This window comes from Notamacropus eugenii, chromosome 1, assembly GCF_028372415.1.
Source record: "Notamacropus eugenii isolate mMacEug1 chromosome 1, mMacEug1.pri_v2, whole genome shotgun sequence".
Lineage (NCBI taxonomy): Eukaryota > Metazoa > Chordata > Mammalia > Diprotodontia > Macropodidae > Notamacropus > Notamacropus eugenii.
The window spans coordinates 171,010,350-171,033,567 of NC_092872.1; the positions used below are offsets into that span (position 1 = coordinate 171,010,350).

At 36.8% G+C, this 23,218-nt stretch overlaps 1 protein-coding gene across 1 annotated transcript; it reads left to right on the top strand.

Annotated features, from left to right (window-relative positions):
* The first annotated feature begins 21,204 nt into the window (after positions 1–21,204).
* Positions 21,205–22,809, top strand: ANKRD34C (ankyrin repeat domain 34C). Its single transcript, XM_072638760.1, has one exon. The coding sequence runs from the start codon at positions 21,205–21,207 to the stop codon at positions 22,807–22,809; it is 1,605 nt and encodes a 534-aa protein (XP_072494861.1).
* Positions 22,810–23,218: the final 409 nt, after the last annotated feature.

Consider the following 23,218-nt stretch of genomic DNA (forward strand, 5'->3'; position numbering starts at 1 on the left):
AGAGATCAATGATATTTATCATCCCTGTACATCTTGTCTTCACTTTGGTTTCTATAGAATGAATTCATTGCTTTTTACTTTGGTAGAAGTCTCACCTATCAAATTTTCTGCATTTTTTACCTTCCAAGTATGTCGTTTTTGAGTCTACTTCACTAGATAGATTCTCCATCATATTTCTATTTTTTCTGTCTTGTTTTCTCTAATTATGCATTGATATTTGACTTTTTTACTCAATTTCATTCTGAAATTCTTTGACTTTTTTGTCCTTTTAAAAATATCTCCTTTAGGATCAAGGAGTTTGTTTTGCTTGTTGCTAATCTTCCTGCAGTATTATTCTTTCTTAAATCTATCCCCACACCTCCTTTTTCCCTTATTGAGTTGGATTTATTTCTGCACTAAACTTTGTGTGTCTGTGTGCTCAACTTTCCCTTTTCATTTCAGATAATAATGAAGTTCAAGGAGGTGCTTACTACACCCTTTCTTCTATGTTTGTATACTCTTCGCAAGCTTCTAAATTATGAGAATTAGCAAGTTCCATCATCTTTTCCTCCTTTCCACACTAGTGTATTCCTATTAACCTCTCTTCTCTTTTCCCTCTTAAAACTCTCAGAACAGAATCGATTCATCACCAGGTCTTCTATTTATTTTCCTCAATAATCTTTGGAGACATTAAGATTCTGAAGGGACAAGTTATTTCTTTTACCCTCTTAGAATGTTAGCACTGCAGCATCATGTAGGTCCTACTAATTGCTCAAATAAATTTACCTTTCTAGATTTCTCTTGACTCTTGAGTTTACTGTTTAAAGTTCTTAATAAGATCTGATCTTTTATTTTAGTTTTAAATCTATTAATTAAATTATTTTTATTATTTATATTTTTAATTAAAATTAATTCATTCATTTTTAGTTTTCAACATTCACTTTTATAAGATTTTGAGTTTTAAAATTTCCACCTCCCTCCCTTCTCCCCTTTCCAAGATAGCATGAAATTTGATATAGGCTGTATGTGTACAATCATCTTAAACATATTTCCATATTAGTCAGGTTATAAAAGAAGAGTTATAACAAAAGGGAAAAACCATGAGAAAGAAAGAACACAAAATAGCAAAAAAAGAGAATATAGTATGATAGGCTCCATTTCTCTGGATGTGTAGAGCTTGAGTCTTTTGGAATTGTCTCACATCATTGTATTGCTGAGAAGAATTAAGTCTATCAAAGTTGGTGACTGCACAATGTTGCAGTACTGTATACAATATTCTCCTGGTTCATCTCACTTCACTCATCATCAGTTCATACAAATCTTTCCAGGTTTTTCTGAAATCTGCTCGCTTATTATTTCTTATGGTACATTCCATTTCATTCATATACCACAACTGGATCAGTCATTCCCCAATTGATGGGCATTCCCTCAATTTCCAATTCGTGAACACCACAAAAGGGGCTGCTATAAATATTTTTGTACATGTAGGTCCTTTACTCTTGTTTTTAATTATCTCTTTGGGATGCAGTAAGCTCTGGTCTTTTAATTAGAAATGCCTTGAAGTCCTCTATTCCATTAAAATGCATTTTGTCTATGTAGAATTTTACTCAGTTTTGTAATCCCTGATTGTAATACTCCCCTCTCCCCAATTTTGGAATATTGTATTGCAAGTTCTTCTCTCATCAATATGAGAAGCTGCCAGCAAAAGTGTGGTCCTGAGTGTAGCTCATTGGCATTTGAACTACTTCTTTCTAGATGCTTGTAGTGTTTTCCCTCTGACATGGGACCTCTTGATTTTTTGGCTATGAAATCCCTGAGATTTTTCCTTTGGGGGTTCCATTCAGGAGGTGATCAATGAATTCCATCTGTCTTTATTTTGCCTTCTGGTTCTAAAAATCTGAGTAATTTTTATCTATGATTTTTTGAAATGTAATATTAAGAATTAAAAAAAAATAAGAATTTTAAGGGAGTTCAATGACTCAAGTTATTTCTCCTTGACCTGTTTTCCAGGTAGATTATTTTTGATATCAAATATGTTACCTTTCCTCCTTTTGTCAATATTTTGATTTTATTCTAATATGTCTTACTGTCTCAGAGAATCACTGATTTCTGTTTCATCTATTCTGGTTTTCAGAGGAGTCTGTTACCTTGGGTAAGGCTTATCACTCTGTCTTCTGTGGTATTTTTTCACCTTTCAATTTTTCCTCCATAATTTTATTTCATTTTTCATCTCCTGCTTCATTTCTTGTAAGTATTCATATAATCCTTTGGGAAGGTTCACTTTCCCCCTTTGAGTCTCTACTTAGAATTGTTATAAAGTTACTTTTCCTTCTTTTGGGCTATCTCTAGATTTGCAATAATTTTTTTTTTATTTCGTTCAGTTAAATTGCCTTCAGTTTCTGAATTTGTTCCTGGCGTTTTGTATAAAGGTCAGGTTTCATTCTTTGCTATGCTTTTGGGCATAGCCATTGGCCTTTTTTGGTCTCACCTTGGTTCACCTGATTTCCTTTGTTGATTTCTTTCTTCTGGAGTTAGGAACTTTGAGATTCAGAGTGCTGGATAGTCCAGGCTATACAACATCTCAAGGCAAAATGCAGTTAGGCAGTCATCTTGTTTAGAAGTTCTGTTAAATGTTTCATTGATGCTTTTTTCTTTCTTTTCTTCCTTTTTTTATATTATTACTCTCTACAACTCCCTATCTACCCTTCACCCCAAAGTCGTCCCTAGTGCAAATAAGCACAGTCAACTCAAATAAATCAATGCCATCAACATACTGGTTATTTCTGAAAATGTACATCTCACTCTGACCTTCTAACCCAGGTGTTAGCAAACTATGGCCTGGGTCAAATCAGGCCCTCTGTCAGTTTTTTTTATGGCCTGGGAATTAAAAATTGTGTTTACGTTTTTTAATGCAATCAAAAGTAGTTTAAAAAATTCTTAGCTCTCCGAGGCCTTGTTGGAGTTTGCTGACCTCTGCTTTAGTCCATTACCTCTCTGCATGGAAGCTCTTTTCCTTTAAGTCAGATGAACATCACTGTGTCTTTTAACCCTCCTGTAGTTTCTCTTCTTTCTGTCATGTAGATGGGCAAATTAGTTAACTTCTGCCTTTTGTGTTTTGTCCATCTATACAGGGTGTAAAGGAACAAAGAGATGGTTTATGTCAAGTCATTTCAGTGGAGAAAATGTCGGGACTTCCACAGCTGTAACCTGAGGTACAAGCCTGTAAGCTTTCTTGTGCTGACTGAACTTGGTATGGACCGGGAAGGGAGATGCTGAGTGGGGAGCTTGAGGTATGACAATTATTCAATGTTATTTCATAAGATTTTTAAATCATGAGACTTTCTGTTTTCATATCTTGCACATTTTGCTTTATTTGCTCTATATCTGTCCCATAATTATTTATGAGGTTTGTTAGGTTGGAGAGGTTTGTAGAAAACATCTCTTTTTCCATAGTTTCAATCATATTATCTCAGCAAATATGTTTATTGGGTATAGAACTTCCTTCATTTTAATTCACATAAAATTCATAACATACAAAGGATTCAAAAGAGTCTCTAAAGAATGCTAAAAACACATCAAGCATTCACCATAACCCATTAACAAATGGAATAATCCCCCATTTCAGGTAGTTCTCAGTGTAACACGGTATCAAAGTCATTAAGTGCCATTTGTGGTTTAGACTCCTCTCAAAGGGAACTGGATATGAGGCTGTTATTTGAAGGTAACCATTCAACCACTCCATTGAATCTCATTCTCAGAGGGGCTATTTAGTCTTCCTTGCCCACAGACTTGTAGTGCCATTTTATGGCTTTGACTTCCAGTGGAAGAGAAAAAAACAAACTTTGAGGTTGTTGTGTCATCCGTTTCCCATTGGACCAAAATCATTTAAATGACTTAAGGTAATAATAGCAAAGGGCAATACCCAGATCCCTTATCTCCCAGGTAATGGTTATAGCCTTTTGGTGTTTCTCTTCATAATACTTGCATCCACATGAACAATCTTTTTCTCTCTCTCTCTCTCAGAGGCCAAACTCCTAACCTCTCAAACTTGGTATAACTTTCACAGCAATTTCTGAGGCTCTTATTTTCTAAGAAATCTTCCTTCTCTGACTAGAAGATAGACAATAGATCAGTCAATTAGCAAATATTTATTAAATACCTACTATGTACTAGGCACTGTTGTAAGTACTGAGAACACACAAAAAAGCAAAAGACATTCTTTGAACTCAAGGAGTTCACAATATAATGACAATCTCATAATGAAATGGGGGTGAGGAACAAGATTATCTTAGGATTCCTTTCATGGGTCAAGTAAGGGAACTTCTGCCTGCCTCTGACATTTGACCTTGAATTTTGACATTATTTGTCTGTTGCTGTATCTTGACATTTAAAAAAGTCTTTAAATTTATGTTCTCAGACAATGCTTTAGAAAAAGAGAAAGAAGGCAAAAAAAAAAAATCCCGGGAAGTTATGGTCCAGAAACTCTCCTCTCTGGTCACATGAGAAAACAAAAGCAATCCTTCCATCCCTCTGGGGTGTTGTTGTGGCTAGATCACTGGGCCTAGGATTAGAAAGATCTGAGTTCAAATCTGGTTACAGTTGCTAGCAGATGACCTGATAAGTCACTTAAATAGTTTAAATAGTTAAATAGTTTCTGCCTCAATTTCCTAAACTATAAAATGAGAATAATAATAGAACCTATGTCCTAGAATAAGAATCAAATGAGATATTATGGATACCCAGTACATTAATAAATTCTTGTTTCATTCTTCCCCTTTCTTTTTTTTCCCTTCTTTTCCCTTCCCTTCCTTCCCAATTATATTCTCAGAATCTATCCAAAGTAAAATAAGGGAAAAAAGTACAAGAAAACTTGAGCTGATAATGAAATTTCACTTATATAGGGATAGCTGCTCCAACAAGATTCCATTCTTCCTAAAGCCTAAGCCAACAAGTTGAACTTGGGGGAATCTTCAATCAATAACTCAAATTCATCTGTGAAGAGACTCCAAACAAACTATTTAACTCTGAGATATCCTCAGTCACTGTGACAATCAGGGGAAGTCAGTGGGCATGTTCACAGTATCTTTAGAAAGACATATTCAAAAGTCTCCCCCAAAGTCTTACAAACTCATCACATTGAATCCATAAAGAGAACTTCCTTGATCTTCTTCCAAAACATTCACACCAAAACAAGAATGAAAAATATGAATTAAAGTAATGTAGTTTTATCTGATATCAAATTATATTATCAAGCAGTATCAAAACTGTTATTGGTTAAACAGAAAAGTGGACCAAATAAGTAAGACTTAGAAGAAAATGAGCATAACAATCCAATGTTCAACATATCCAAGACTAGAAACTGCCTGATGAGAGTGAGTCTTTGTGTAATCATGGCTGCTAGAGGGAGAAAATGAAAAACAGATTGTCAGAAAATACAGTTAGACCAGTCTGTTATACCATATAGGATAATGAAGACCAAATGAATGGATAATCTATTTATATACAAAATTACATCATTATAAAATAAAGAATGGAAGTTTACATGTTTCACAGCTGGCAATGGGAAAAAACTCACAACAAGATATGAACTGGAATAGATTATGAGAGGCAGCAGAGAAAATTTTGATTTCATAAAATTAGAAGTTTTGGCATGAACAAAATCAGTTCAGTCAGAATAAAAATGAAAATATGTACTGGGATGATGCTCCTTTCAAGCATTTCTGATAAAAATCTGACATTCAAAATTGATGGATAACTGACATATGCATAAAATTAGGAATCATTTTCCAGTAGACATGGTCAAAGATTTGAATGGGAGGCAAAGATCTGAAAAGACTGCTCTCAAAAGAAGAAATGTAAATTATCATTAAAAAAACCACACAAACAACAAAACAAAACCTTAACATGATTCATCAGTTCAAGGAACTCACAGTGAGGAACTCTTGGCAGTATAGATTGGAGTCTGCTCTGAGACTTAGTCTTAAACAGTTGCCTAGGCCAACGGGAGGTTACATGACTTTCCACAGTGTTCATAATCGCTAATAAAAGAAATTAAAATTTGAACAGCATTCTTGCTTCAAGTCTTTGTGGCTACATATCCCAGGGGAAAAAATGAAATCTAAGGGAGGCAAGTTTGGTGCATGGAGTCCGGGACCCAGCTTCTAATTTTGCACTGCCACCGTGCAGCTTTGAACAAGCCATTTCATTTCTCTGGGTTACGTGCTTATTTTCTGATTTGTAAAAAGAAGGGGTACCATGAGATCCCTTAAAATTTGATGATTTTTATTCTTCTGAGTTACTAAGTCCAGTACACTTCCAGTATTGGGGGAGGGAGAGAGGGCAGGCAGTGCTTCCTGCTGCTGCAGGTACAGACAGCCCCCACTGCTCCATCCTTCCCCCCCAGTACACCCACACATTGCTTTCTTCTGGGCTCAGAAAGCAGGAGCAGAAGCATTGGTTCTCTCTGGCGCGGGCGGCTCCACAGCAGCCTGACCAGAGGGATAGAGGGAGGAAGGGAAGATATGTAACTGGGGTTGCGTTGCAGGAATCGAAGAAGAAATCTCAATTGGGGAACATTTTTTCTCTTTCTACATTTTGCCTGCTCCACCTCCTGCCTCCCCCACCTCTCAACAGGCACCTCAGTTGTGGGGAAAGGGAAGTGATTCGACGTCACTGACTCCGACATTTCATTCACCAAACGCGGGGTGGGGGCGGGGGGAGAAGAAGTTGTAGGTAAGTCCTTCTGCCTTTGCAAAGCCTGGGGGAAGCAGTTGGAAAGCAGCCGATGTTCTGCCCACTTCTGCCCGACTATGCCCCCGAGCACAGCCTAGAGATCAGCAGAGACAGTGGGGGAGGGAATAGGCTCTCACAGCTTATTGCGAGCCCCTTTTCCCAAACCTCTCTCCAACCTGGTACAAGATTTAATATCTTGCATTGACGCTTGACTCAGGATATGGACCAAGGCAGCCTCACCAAGAAAATTGCTCCAAGTAAGGTAAGAACGACTCCCGGAAGTTTTTTTTTCTTTTCCTTTTTCTTCTTTGGGGGTGGAGGCTAAAGGTGGAGGGAGGGCGCTTTCTGAAAGGTAAGGCAAGAGGGGGACGCAACTGCGTTGGTAGTGTGGGTGGTCTCTTAGGATTCTTCCCTCGACATTTGGGAGAACCCTCTGTGCCCAGAGGCTGCCTGTAGTTTAACTGTGTTCAAGAGTTCATGCAGTGGGGTGGGAGACAGTATTTTTACATGAAACGTTTCGGAAAGCCCCTAATGTCCTGGATACCCACACACATAAACATACACAGGCACAAACCCACACGCTCTGCCTCCTGGGAGGTATATATCGACACCCACAGTACATTAGATACCCACACAGATCAACCCAAGAGCCTGTTTCAACACTTTGAAAACCCACAGAATACAATCGGTGACAGAGTTCAGGACCGTGGACAGGTACACAACCTCCTCCCTTCAACGCAGAGAGGCTTGGAATTCCAGAGGATCTACTGGTTCTCATTTCACCGGGTATTTCCTTTTAAAGGGTGAGGCTCTAGCCATGTACTGTCGCATCTAACTTCATGAAGAAGGTCTCTAAAATTGTAGGAAAATAAAACAAAGAAACTCCATCTCAAAATTTCAAAAATCTTCAGATTCCTTGAATAAAAAACACTCCCTTCCCCCTTCTCCTCTACTTCCCATCATCACATAAGGAAAAGGTTGCTAATAAAAGGACTACTAAGTTTCAGCAAAAGGTCAGTTATGTGGTTAGGTTTTTCTGGACTCTGGACAATCTTCCTTGACCTTGGTCCATAGAGCTGGAAGGAACTTCAGAGACCACTCCAACCCCCTCATTAAGAAACTTAGGGACAGAAAGATTGCAATTTGCCAAATGTCACAGAGGTATTAAGTTAGATTTTTAATCCAAGCCCTCTGACTCCAGAACTAATGTTCTTTTCCTTTTGCGTCTTCGTAGTCACACTAAATTGTGTTTTTGAAACAAATTAGCAATGCACCGAAAAGTTGAAAATGAGTTGAAAGTTTACAATGAATTTGGTTTTTAATCCAAAGTGTCATAATTCTTTATATGGAAGTTTAAATTACTTGTTTAAGGCCACTAAAATGTCCAATTAAGTAACAACAACAAAACAACATCAACAAAGTTTTCTATTTAAATTCCTACCAGCTCATATTTGCTTCTTCTCTAAGGTGATGTTGATTATTGTTCAAATGACTGAAGGGTCATGGCTAACAATTCTTTGAGGCCATTTCTTTAAGCCATATCAGTTCTGTGGCACACTCCATTTCTTTCCAGTCAAAGAAGTTTTTTGGGGGGTATCTGTGAATAATCTAAATGGATAACTCTTACTATTAAATAGATGTGCTATTCAATCTATCAATTAATATCTATTTTTACTTTCTGTTTCAGAAAGATGGCATATATTAAGAAGTAGCAGTGAATGGAACATAAAAGGAATATAAATGAGAGGGATAAATGAAGGTAGGATGAGGTGCATAGTCAATTATGTTCTTTTAGTGAGTGTTCAAGAAAGAGCACTAGTGATTGAAATCAGAACTGGTTTTTGGCTCAGCTCCCCCACTGCAGACTTTGTGTGGCTTTGGACAGGTCTCAACTTCTCTCAATCTCATTTTCTTCAGTTTCAAAGAGGGGATGACATCTGTTTTACCTAGTCCATGATGCTACTGTGAAGATAAAATGAAATAATGTATGTGAAAGTTTTTAAAAACTGTAAAGGGTCATAGAAATATGTTATTATCATAGTCAGTGAAATTAACGATGATTTGCATAAACTAATTGCTTTTCAAGATTCTAGTGGAGAACTTTTTCCAAATGTAAATATATTCTTATTCTCATTTGAAGTGGCAGCTATGGCAACTCTTAGTATATTTGATGGCCTGAGAGACCTTCTGACCCATTGTGAAATCATCTTAATATATGCTTCTTCTGTTGATTGTATCCACATGTGTTGGCACATGTGATATATTATTATTATGTGAATTGCTTTGCTGTCCTCATGGCAGATCAATGTAATTTTAGGGCTGCACAAAAATTTGTAAAAGCTAAAGAGAAAATGCTGACTCAACCCCAGACTTCAACTTCTAATCCAACTTTTATTTAGACCAGTGATTTACCTGTTCTTCCTTGTCATAACCCTATGAATGAGGATTCTAGGTTTGTAGCAGCAAACAGTAAAGGGAAAGGACTTTATCAAGCTCGCATAGAAATTTCTGGCACCAGAATTCATCAAATTTAGTCCCCTGTCCAGAGCTTCAATCATTATGATATATTTCTCCTGACAAGTGATTTCCATTTTTTCTTCTTCTTTACTCATGGTAATGTGAAATGCACAGAAGGCAAGTTGAAGAATTGAAGACAAGAATTTAGTAATGATGAGGACTGTGTCTTATATAATATGTTTCCTTTTTATGCAGTATATTTATTATGAAAAATGAGGAACCTGTTCTCAATGACAAACTCAGAAACCTGGAGCACTAAAAGGAGCAACTACTCTCAGATCACATAAAAGGAAGTGGAAAGACAAGCAGAAAAGTTACCATGTTGTATCCCCTGGGATAATGTTGGTTGCTCAGCGCCAGATATGAAGTTCATTAAGGTAATTTTCTATGATAGTTACACCCTGTCTAGCTTTCACTCTGATTTGGATTCCTATTTTTTTGGTGAGACTTATTTGAACAACAATAACAAAATAAGACTTCCTGGCAGACCTATTTTAGAGATTGGTTTTATAGTTTGGTTGTTTAATGATGGAGTCCATGAATTTGTGATGGCTTATACACATTAAAACCCCAAATAAAGCAATTATAGTCCTATCTGTAGCCCTGTGGTAGAAAAATAATCTCAGGGTTTCCTGTGCAATTTTGTTTAGGTTTTACATATGGTCATCTTTCTCAGTAAACAATTATAGTAATGACAAGACACTGAAGTTTCACTAGTAATGAAAACTCCATAGGTTATAATTCAATTTCAAGATTTCAGTTTAAACCTTACTTGATATAGAGCCCAGGAACAGCATTGTAGTAAGACTACAGTATCTTTATAGTTATACATGGGTACATATAATTGCAATTACTAATTGATCATGTATGTGTGTATGTGTTTGCATGGTACTATGGACAGAATACTGGTCCTAGAGTCAGAGGACCTAGAGTCAGAAGTGGATTCATAACCCATATTAATGATTAATTTCTGTGTAATCTTGAGCTACATACAACCTCCATGAGCCTCAGTTTTCTCATATGTAAAATGAAGAGGACACATAAAATGGTCTCTGAGGTCTCTTCCATCTTATGTTCTTATGTTATTATCTTACATAGGCATGTAATATTTTAGCTTATGGAATGCTTTCACATTAATTATAACAACCTTGTGAGGGGAAGAGAAAATATCCTCATTCGTTTCTGACAGATAAGAAAACTATAGCTCAGAAAAGTTAAGTTAAAAGTAATTTCAGATATTGAATTGAATTTCTGTTTACTGAGTCAGTTTTCTCGCCGAGGATGAAAATGACTGTCCTGACTCTCTCACAGAGTTGTTATAGTATCAAATGGAATACAGAAGAATAGGTAGGTATTTCAGTGGATAGAGTGCTGGACTTATAGTCAGGAAGACCTGAGTTCAAATCCTACCTCAGACACTTACTAGTTGTGTGATCTTGAACAAGTCCCTTAGCCTCTTTCTCCTATTCCACACCTTTAAATTGGGGATAAAAATACCACCTGCTTCACAAAGTTGTTGTAAGTATCACATGAGATAATATGTAAGGTGCTTTCAAACCTTATAGTGCTATAAAATGCATATATAAGGTGTTCATATAAGATCATAGATCTTTAAATTGAAGGAACTATGGAGGCATTTGGACTAGTCATCCATTATTATTACACACATAAAAGGTGATGTTAGTTGTTTAGAGCTATGTGATAGCTGGTCAGTGGCAAAAGACAAGATCTAAACGTAAGTATCATGACTCACAGTCCAGTAGTCATTCTATTATATCACATAAGATAGAAAATAATATTATTACAATACTCAGTTTGAGTTATGATGCACTTCAGGATTCAGATTTTTAAAAATTAAATAAGGACAATAAGACTCATGTCATGGCCTTTTACTTCTCTGGGACAATGGTGTGAAACTCAAATAAAAATGACATCCACTATACTATATGAAAGGATCCCTGTAGGTAATATGTTGACATAGAAAACCACATTTACTTTACTCCTATTTTATCATGTTTTTATTTATTTTGTATTTATTTCTTTTGTAATATAAATTTATTTTATAATATAAATATTTATCAATTATATTTTAATCTGGCTCAATTTGTTGGTTGTGTTTGTCCTTCATTTTCAAAATGATGACATCACAGAAATGATGACATGACTTGCACTTGACTTTGTTTTGAGTGAGGGAGGGCTGTTCGGGTCACCAGTCTCACTTTCTCTTCCTGAGCCATCTGGATCCAGTGACCAGATATTCTACGAGATGACTGGAGATGGCCCAGGATGCATTGGGTGACCTTGGCCTTTTAGGCTAAGGCCTTTTCAGGTACTCACTTAAAGTGAGGTAATGCCCATTCAGTGAATAAGCCTCTTTAAAAAGTAGTCAGGGGATGGCCCCGTTAAATAGAAAAGAAAAACAAACAAATAAACAAATAAATCATGCTGAGTGCCTGCTGGCCCTGTGTTTAGCATCTCTGGTCAAAGGTTCCTGAAAATAGTCAATGGTGAAATACTTATGAAATATTTCCAGCTCTGGGGAGATAATGCCCCGTTCCTCATTTCTATTGCTTCTCTATGTAGCGAAGTTAACAGAGAAAGAAAGAGAAACTCAATATCTAAGTCTCTTGAAATTCTACCAATGCACTAATCAAAGAAGTTTAAGATGACACCTCTATAATTTAAAGAATCACATTGTAGGGAGTGGTAAAGAAAATAACTGAATTTCTAATGTTTCCAGTCTACTTAGAGGTAAGGAAAGTAATATGGAAATTAAACTTAGATAAACTAAAAGAATATTAGAACTGGAAGAAAATTTAGAGAATATGTGGATAAGTGAACTCTTTGAGAACAATGACTATGGCTATTCTATTTATAGTCACAAATCTTAGCACAGCGTTTGGCACATAGTAAGCATTTAAGAAATTTTCATTCCATCCCATTGCGTTCCATTCCTTTATAAGCTAATATAATAATGGGGAACATTTTGACAAGCATCAGGGCACTCAGGAATAGAATTCAGGGTAGGGACTTGTAAGGGGTAGTGGAGATGCAGGAATCAGAGCTGGAGATGGGATTTGAGATAGCACCAAAGGCAAAAGTTAGCTACATTACAATGTTGAATGGGACTAGAAAGGAACTGGTTTGCCAAGTTAGATCATTTGCATGTGAGGATATACTCAGAGAATTTTAATTGAATGGTTCTTCTAATGTAGATGGTATTATAAGAAATATTTTTAGGAAATAATTAAGTTCTCAGTTACCAACCAGCTGTGTGAAAGTCAATTCACCTCTTTTGGCCTTAGTTTCCTCAAATGTCAAATGATGCTGATGATCTAAAGGACTCCTAAGGGTCCCTTTAGATCAGAATTTCTATAACCTAGTTAGAATAACAAGTGAAAACCCTGGGTTTTAGATATTTCTGGGTATCATCAATTACAGTAATATCTATAGCATTTAATGATTCAAAATTTGCAAAATGCTTTAATATGTTATCTCATATAATGCTCATATTTCACTAGATAAATCCTAATATTATTTCAATTTTACAGTTGAGGAAACTGAGGCATAGAGAGATTAAAGTGACTTGTTAAGGACTCCATGACTAGGATTTGAATTCAAATTCTACTGACACTATGGCTCTTGCCTCTACACCATATTGTCACTCAGTTTTCAAGGGATACCATGAAATTATAAAAGAAAAAATGTGACAGCTTAAGATGGTTGATTTTGATTCATTCTGTTGGGCATTTGACTTATACCTGGTTTCTTCCCTTTCATTCTATAATTGAAGTTATCCAGACTGGAGGAAGCATGAATATCCTTTTTAGAGGTGGAGCAAAACCATAACAAATTTTTCTTTTTTTTGGGATAGTGATTCCTGTTAGCCCCAAAATATTCTTACATAAATATGAATAAGATGTTGTTGAACATCTCACAACTTTGAGCAGCACACAGAGTTCATTTCAGTCACTTTTGGGAATGGTAAAGTAATTTTGGATAGGTTTCATGTCAAAAGGGAATCTTGGATAAGGGATGATTAGATAGGGAGAGGTAATATCTGTCTTTTTCCTTAGGCTTCTAGTATGTAAATAAAGAACACTTTTCTTAACATAATAGCTATTTCCAGATAAAAGTAGGCACAAGGATGAATATTTCCATGTGGTCCCTACAGTATTTGGGGAATTAGAAAATGTGAAAACTTTGAAGAAGTCAGTCAAACCAGCCAGCAGAATTTTTTCAGTAATAATTGTGTCTGGGGCTGCCACAAAAAGGAATTGAAGAGCTAATAAGTAAGAGAACTCTAAATTATATATTCACTAAAGGAATTATACCTTAGCAAAAGGGGTCCTTTGTCATATTGTGTGTGTATTCCAAATTTTTATTATGTAATAGAGTTAGGATAGAAAACCATTCCCTGGTCAGGGAATTGGAACTTGTCTGAATCCAAAAGAGAGACAAAGAGAAGAGATGAAAAAGACAGATCAGAGCAAAGGCAAGCCTTAAAAATATGGATAAGCAGTTTAATCAGTGGCAGAAAAGAGTGGGGAGACAGACAGGCAGCCTCAAAGATAATAAACATGGCTGTAGCAGAAAGAACACTGTGTTTCCAATTGAATAGCCACTGAAAGAAAATCACAAAACGAATGCAGTAAAACCAATAGGTAATAACATCATACAAGAAAAATTTTGTCTGAACTGATGTCCGTGTGATAAGAATTTGATTCACAAGGCAAGTTTCCCCATTTTAATCAATTAAGGCATTTCAATTAGGAAGGACATAATAAGGAAACAAATATAGAGAGGCTGCAAAATGACTCATGAACTGTGGAGAGTATTGTTTCAGAAGCTGGAGAATAAATAGATGTTCTGAGTTTGCAGATATTTAACAAAATTCCCTACTTCTTTCCTGACTGTAGTAATCGGATGAGGAATTTACACACCACAGTATGAAGAATAAAATACTGTAGGCCTTGGATGTTCTTATGTTTTCCTAAGATGGAACTATTTTTTTTTACAGAAACATTTTCCCCTTCAAAATATAATTTCCAAGTGCTCTAATGTAGATGGATGCATCAGATTTCTTTGAGAAAATATTTAAACCTAGAGTTGTTAAGAAGTTGACAAAACAAACAAAAACCCAAACTGTTGGTAAATGTATCGACTTATAATCATGAGAAGCAGCATCTAGCACCCACCAGATGAAAGTTTTTCCTGGTTAGGAAATAATCAAAGGAAAATTGAGTAAATTTAATGGAAACTTGGGGGGAGGGGAGTCCAACAATTCTGAGATAGATTAAAATCTGATGATAATGATGTGGAATGAGTAGTGAGACTAATAGCTTATTATCTTTTGCCCTGAACCTACTTCTCCATCTGACTTCTCTATTTTTGTCTGTAGTACTACCATTCCCCTGATTTTCCATGTCTGAAACTCAGGAGTTATTTTAGTCCGTTTCCTCAACCTTATCTTTCAAATCTGATCAGGTGACAAGTACTGTCAATTACAGGTCTATGCATGTAAGGTTTACTGGCAGAACTGTAAGGCTGGGGCAGAAACAGTACAAGGGAGAGTCTAGATGCATTAATATTATGGTCACAGGAAAGGAAGTAAAGTGGTGGAAGTGGGAAGAGAAAGTGACTCTAATAGCCATCAGCTATTTTTTCTTCCCACTTCCACCTGTTCATTTCACCACTCTGCTAAAAAACAAAAGCAAAAAACTGCAATGTTTCAGAATGATAACATCTCAAAGTTGGAAAGGACCTCAGAGTCCATCTAGTCCAACCCACAGTGGACTGATAATCCCCTCCAAAATATCTCTAGTAGTCATTCAATCTTTAACCAAAAATTTCAGATGAGTTTTTTTGTTTGTTTTACCCAGAATCATTCTACTTCTAAAGAGATCTGTCAGGATATGTACACACGCACATATACACACATACATACGAGTGTATGTATATGCACATATGTATGTAAGTATATATATATATATATATTTTCTTTAACTTTAAGTGAAATCTTCCTCTGCATCCTTTACCAGCTACTCCTAATTCTCTCCTCTGTGGCCCGACAGAAATCTAATCCCTTTTCTAAACAAAAACTCTCCAAGAACTTGAAGACAAATCTTCAGTTCTTTCTTTGCCAGGTTATAGTTCCCCAGTTCCTTCTACTTATTCTTTTGTTTCATGATTATGAGGCCTTTCTCCATGCTGATTGCTTTCTTCTGGAAATTCTCCTTAAAAATTCAATGCTGAGAACTGAATATAAGACTTCAGATTGGATCTGACCAGGGAAGAGGGTGCACAGTTCTGCTATAACCTTTCTACCTTCCTCATTCTGGACACCATCTGTCAATGTAGCCTTAAGAGCATAGGGGCTTTCATGACTGCCATCTCTCCCTGATGATGCATATTGAACATTCAGTCCATTGTATCCATTGATTGCTTTTACATGAGCTTTGGTCCAGTCATTGAAGTATTCAGGACAGATTCCATGAGGGATATAGTGCTAGAGCTGAGCTTTGAAGTAAAGTAAGAAGTCTAAGATGCAGAAATGTGGATAGAATGAATTTCTGGTATAAGGGACAGCCTATACAAAGGTATGGAGACAAGATATGGAATATAATCTTTGTGGAACAGCAAATAGAACATAGACCACAGAATGTGTGAAAAAAAAGTAACGCACACCTGCGTGTATATATATGTATGTGTGTGTGTATAAACATATAAATATGTACGTACATGTATGTGTACATGTGGAAATGTAGGCTAGATGCAGACTGTTAAGGGCTTTGAATATAAAGCAGAGTCATTTGTATTTTATTAAAAGGTAATAGAGAAGTAGGGAAGCATTTTGAGCAGGGGAATAACATGGTCAGATCTATGCTTTAGGAATATCATTATGGGATCCTGATGAATATCTGGTCACTGGATCCACATGGTCTAGGAGAGAAAGTGAGGCTGGTGACCTGCACAGCCCTCTCTCACTCAAAACAAGTCAAGTATAAGTCATGTCATCATTTCTCTGATGGCATGGTCTAATTTGAAAACACAGGATGAACACAGACCTGTGAGTAGACCAAGTTGCCTGAATAGGGATCTAGCCAGCTGGGTAGCTCAACTCATCTGCTCCCTTCTGTCCCTCCCCCCATCTTCTCCTCTTCAAAGGAAGGCAAATTTGGATGGCCAGAGGAAGCCCAGTTAACTTGGGGTTTATGGACCAGATTCCTTGCTTCCTTCCTTCCTTCCCTTAAACCCAGTGCACTCTGAAGCCCATACATTGCACAACAATAGGTCCCTGCCCAGACTCCACTTGATGGCTTCAGAATGATTATCAATAGTAATTGTTGCTCCATCCTTTCCAGCTGGATTTGCTTCTTTTTTTCTTTTGCTCATTAAAGGGGGCATTCCCTGTTTACTTCTTAAACTGAGTGGGCATTACCTCATTCTAAGTGAGTACCCGAATGGACCAAGGTCTCCTAGTGCATTCTGGGCCTTCTCCAATCATCCTGATGAATATCTGGTCACTGGTCCCAAATGGTTCAGGAGGAGAAAGTGAAGCTGGTGACCTTGCACAGCCCTCCCTCACTCAAAACAAAGTCAAGTGCAAGTCATATCACCGTTTCTCTGATGTCCTGGTCTTCTTTGAAAACAAAGGACGAACACAGATGGGATAGCTTATTGAAGAGAAAAAAGGGAAAAATATATTCAAAAATGAATCAAACAATCAGTGAACAATCATTTGCTATGTACCAGGCACTGTGTTAAGCTCTGGGAATTCAAACAAAAAGTAAAAAAGAGTCCCTTTCCTTAAGGGGCCCACATTCGAATGAAGGAGACAAAATATGTAAGTGAGAACATATTAGATGAATTAAGAGTAGATAGATTATACCATTAGAGGGGATGACTAGCAGCTGGGGTGGGAGTGCAAGAGACCAGGAAAGGTCTTATGGTGGATGTGACATATGAGCTGAATCTTAAAGAAAGCCAAGGATTCTAAGAGACAGAGTTGGGGAGAGAGCATTCCAAGTATAGGGGATAGTCAGTGCAAAGGCAAGAAATGGGTGATAGAGTGTCATGTTTGAGGACAGGCAAGTATGTGTTTGGAAGGAAGTTAAATGTAATAAGACTGAAACAGTAGGAGGTATACAGGTTGTGAAGAACTTAAAATGCTGAATGAAAAGCCTTTCTATTTGATCTTGGAGGTGATAAGTAGCCACTAGAGTTTACTGAATAGAGAGATGACATAGTCAGATTTACATTTTAGAAAAATCACTTTGGCAGGTGAATGGAAGATGAATTGAAGTAGGGAAAAGGCTCGAAGCAGGGGGATCAATTAGAAGATTATTAGTTGAAAATAATGTAAAAACAAAAGATGTCAGTATTTTTAGAGGAGTGCAATTTTGGTATTTATGTAGAGAATGGACAAGAAAAATGTGATGGTTGAGGCAGGTAAACCAATTAAGAGGCTATTGCAATAGTCCAAGTGAGGGGATATGGGATTGCACTGGTATGGTGGCAGAATGAGTAGAAAGAAGGGGATGGATGAGAGAGATGTTGTAGTGATAGAAACAACAAGACTTCAAATTTATTGTATAAGGGAGGAAGGAGGGAGAGTGACAAGCTAAGGAAGACACTGAGGTTAAGTTGTGAGCCTTGGTAACCAAGTAAGTGATGCCTTCAATATAACTAGGAACTTTAGATTAGGAGTGAGGTTTTTTGGGGGGGTAAATAATGAGTTCTGATTTGGACAGAAATTTCGAGTCATCCAAATGTCTTCTAGGTAGGCATGGACCACAGAAGAGAAAACATCACTAAATATTTAGATCTAAGAGCCATTTCATGGAGATGACAATTCAACCCTTGAAAGTAGATAAGGTCATGGAGAGTTTAAATAAAATGGATTTAGGTTAAAAAAGATAAAGAATTGTGGATAGGACATGGAAGATGAACTATTGGAGTCTGAGAAAGAGGAGCTGGATGGATAGGAGAAGAACCAGAAGTGATCATTGTCAATAAAACCGAGAGAGGATGGAGGTTCATATAGACAGAAGGGTAATCAACATGATCAAATGCTGCATAGCAGTCAAGAAAGATTAAGACTGAGATATGGCCTTTGGACTTGGCAATCAAGAAACCAGTGATATCTTTGGAGAATACAGGTTCAGTTTAGTGATGAAGTCAGAAGTCAGATTGCAAGGGATTGGGAAGTGAGTGAAAGAAGCAGAGGTGATAAATGATATTAAAGTGATGTTAAAGTAATTTTTTTAAAGAATGGGAGAACCTGGAATGCTTTCCCTCTATTTGCTTCCTTTTAAATTCAACTGAAATGCCACCTTCTCCAAACAGTCCTTCATGATATAATTTTCTCTATTTGAACCTTATTCCCTTCTAATTTATATAAGGTAGGTTTTGTATATTGTCTAAATTATGTATCCCTCTTCTGACACCCAACACAATGCTTTGTATATATGAGGCATTTAAAAATATTTATTGAATGAATGAATAAATGAATGACCTTTACTTTTTTCTTTTCTTCACAAAAACTCTTTAAGTAGATATAGCAGATACTATTATCAATCTCATTTTACAGAGGAGGAAACTAAAGCTAAGAGACACCAAATAACTTGCCTGAGATCCTGAGGTAGAAAATAGAAGACCCAAGAATTGAACTGAAATCTTCTTACTGGGCTGTTCAATATGATGTAGTAGAAAGTTCTGGATTTTAAATCAGAGGATTCCAAAGCCTGTGTTATTTTCTCTACACCACCAATAAATTTTTTTGATGGAACTAAGACGAGGACTTCACTTTAATCAGACATGATTAAAATATGCAATTTATATATATATGTATATATAAATATACATTAAATATACATATTATGTATATAAATACACATTTATATGTGTTAATCACAGTAGTTAATCGCAGGTAGTTATTTTATTAATTAATTAATTTAATTAATAATTTAAGTAATTATATTAAAGTTTTAAGAAATTTAGGAAGTTTAGATTCCCCAGTCTTGGACATTCCAAAAGTAATCATCATGAAACATCATGGACTGGATAGACTGAATCAGTTGGCCATGTTTCATTCTACTCTACTCATGTCAATTAAAGCACAACCTGTTTTTATTGGTTGTGTTTTTCATTCTTTAATGGCACTCCTCCATTCTGCTTGACCCTCTTGTTCTCTAAGGTCAGGCCCCCAGGTTGCAAATTCTGGCAGGTCCTATCATGATGAAAAGGTTTTGAGCATGATCTTGGTAACAGATTGCATCAGATGGCTGAGTTCAAAAGGGTTAATTACTAGAAGACTGGTCACCATGTAATGGTTTTTAAAATTATTATTACAACAAATTGTCAAGTCAGTCTCCTGAGTTGTGCAATTATTATGATCTAAATCACTAAGAGATATAATCATATGGATGAAATCACAGATCTTCTAAATATTGAGTTATTTGATGGCATCATCTATATCTACTAATGGAAACAAAACTGGGACAAGTGGTCAGCTAGCATTAAATGAAAGAAACTAGGTTCCCATGAGACTAATGAGGTTTTGGGATGGCCACGTGGAATGTTCATTATAATAGAAAACATTAAAAATAGTTCTCAAGGATATAATATTAAAGAGGGCACAGTATGAACCAGACAAAAGAACAAGAACACTTGATGGTGACACAAACTCTTTTCCCATGGTGTAGGTTGTATTAAAGCAAAATATGCAGGAGGAAACTGGTCAAGGGAAGTATAGAATATTATGCAGCATAGATTAGATGAAGAACTGTGTGGTCCTGTCAGGGAACATACTGACACTCTTGCTTTATGACACACATCTCTCATTTTACATAAGAGGAATTTTAGGCTCACGATTGGTAGGATGGTTGGAGAATGTTGAGTCTGTGTATTGTCGGGGATATGAAGAGAGTTTAAAATAGAGTTTATGGATTTGATAGCCCTGATGAAAAATATTGAGAGATAATCATCCTCTCAGAAACTTGTGAATGAAAACACATTTTATCTTTCTTGATTTTGGGGCGACATAAAAGAAAAGAGAGTTTACTGTACTGACACATCTACTCAGAGAGTTGTATGAAAAAGATGAGGATTGTGACATCTGCTGGAAAAGCAGTGAATATTACATGGAAATGGAAAATGGATTTTTTAAACCATGTCTGAAAAAAACCTAAGCATTTCTATTTTTAAAATAAATCTTTATTTTTATATGTTGTTTATGTATCACCCAAATTTTCTCCTACATCCTTTCTTATCCCTCCTCCTAGAGAATTATCTCTCATAACAAAAAAAGAAAAACAAAGAAGGGGAAAATCAAGTAAATCTTATCAATATATCCCCCCAAAATCTCATATTATGCGCAATGTTCCATACTTATGGACTGTCTACCTCTGCAAGGAGTAGAGGGAGGTGTCTTCTTGAATTTATTCTCTGGAACCAAGCATTATCCCTATAATTTTTTTGCAACATTAATTTTCAAATGTCTCATAGTTATCATCCCTTCCATTTACATTTTATAGCAACTACATATATTATTTCCTTGTTATTGTTCAGTCGTTTCAGTCATGTCTGACTCTCCATGACCCCATTTGGGGTTTTCTTGGCAAAGATACATGAGTGGTTTGCCATTTTCTTCTTCAGCTCATTTTACAGATGAGGGAATTGAGGCAAACAAGGTTAAGTGACTTGCCCAAGGTCACATAGCTAGTAAGTATATGAGACCAGATTTGAACTCAGGTTTGCCTAACTCCAGGCCTGGTAGTCTATCCATTGAGCCACCTAGTTGCACTAGTTATTTCCCATTGCATCACTTCATAAAAGTCTTTGCCTGCTTCTTTACATTCACTTTGTCATTTCTTATAGCACAGTAATATTTCATTATATTTTATATTCTTCCCTCCCCTGTTTTTATCTTATCAGGTCTGGTTGCTGCCACTCAATTAATCAGGATCTAGTAAAATGGATGAAACAACAGAACTGAGGACAGATGGAAATTCACTCTTAAAGGCTGTATGGCTAGGAAGGCTTAGGTTGACTAGACTTCTACTAGAAGGTGGAGCCTACATTAACGAAAGCAATGACAAAGGAGAAACAGCACTCATGGTGGCATGCATCACCAAGCATGTCGACCAACAAAGCATCAGTAAGTCCAAGATGGTTAAATACCTATTGGATAATAGGGCAGATCCTAATATTCAGGATAAATCTGGGAAAACTGCTCTCATCCATGCTTGCATTAGGAAAGCAGGAGGAGAGGTAGTTTCCTTGTTACTGGAAAACGGTGCTGATCCTAGTTTGGAAGACCGTTCTGGAGCTTCAGCTCTGGTTTATGCCATTAATGCTGATGACAAGGATACTCTGACACATCTCCTAAAGGCTTGCAAGGCAAAGGGAAAGGAGGTGATCATCATAACTACTGATAAATCATCTTCAGGCACCAAAACAACTAAACAGTATCTTAACATCCCACCTTCACCAAAGTTTGAGGACAGGCAATCACCTGCTTTGTGCATGTCCCCATCTGACATCGAACTAAAGACACCAGGTTTGGGATCTCCACCCAGAGAAAAGGAAGATGATTTCTTCAGCCTTCATTCAGGACGTTCAAGTGGGTCCCATGCTATCAAGACTCCCAGTGAAGCCTTGTCACCCACCAGGAAAGTCGGGAACCTCAAAAGAGCCCGCTTGCCCCAGTTGAAGAGGCTACAGTCAGAACCCTGGGGTTTGATTGCACCATCTGTGCTAGCCACTTCTTCCCACCAGGAGGAGACCAAAAGCATCTGTGCAGATGATGAAATTGTCATGGGCATCAATGACCTGTCCTTCTCCAAAAGGGCACCCCTCTCACGGAATAATAGCATTGAAGGAAAAGACTCTACTCTTTTCCCCACTGTCACTGACCAAGTTTTAAAGATCCCATCCCCTTCTGCACCAGCATCATGGAAGGCAGCCTATGAGAAAAATCAGCCCATCCATCAGCGCCTAGCCAGAAGGAGTACACTACCTGCTGATCAAGATAATTCAAGCATTTCCACCTCCACATCAGCCACTATCAAGGATTCAGCTTCTCTCAGAAGGTTGGAAAATGGTCACTATGATTCCGATATACAGCTCTGCGGCGATTCATCAAATTCCATGTCCCTTGATAATGGTAAAGTACCAATGGATAGGAAAAAACTCAACAGCTCTCACTTGGCTTTATTTAATGGCTCTCGGGAATCTCTTGAGGGGGTGCCTAGCACTTCCCCAGGTTCAGTTCGTCGAAGACCCCCCAATTTGTTGGAAAGACGGGGTTCTGGAACTCTTTTACTTGATCATATTTATCATACCAGGCCTGGATTTTTGCCCCCTTTAAATGTGAATCCTAATCCACCCATTCCTGATATCAGGTCCAGCAGTAAACCTTCTTCACCACTTGCTAGTGGCTTAAAACCTATGGTCCCTGTTGCTCCAAATTCACCAAAGAGAGTTGATTTAAGAAACAAAAAGAAGCTGATCAGAAGATATTCTATGCAGGTTGAACAGATGAAGCAACTATCAGATTTTGAAGAAATTGTGACCTAGTAGCTATATTTTAGAATTTTTTTTAAAAATAAAAATCTAGACAATGTGCAAAAGGAACTATCTTTTAGACCAGCACAATAATGTAGATCATTGCTGCACAAAAAATTTCTTAATGTTATTCAATTGCTGCTTCAGAATAGATACATATATGTGTATCTGCATATACACACATGAATATATAACTTACATACACATGTATAAACACACATATATATGTATGATGCCAGTACTGAAATCATCATTGGGTTTCTAATGGTCTTCCGTAGCATGCAGTAATTTGGATTTTGAGATGATTTAAAAATGTTTTTGTTATGAATGAAAAACCTTTGAACTCTGAAAGCAACATTGCAAAAATAGTCCTTTGAGCCAGTAACTCCAATCATTTTCTGTTTGTTAAATAGAAGGAAAA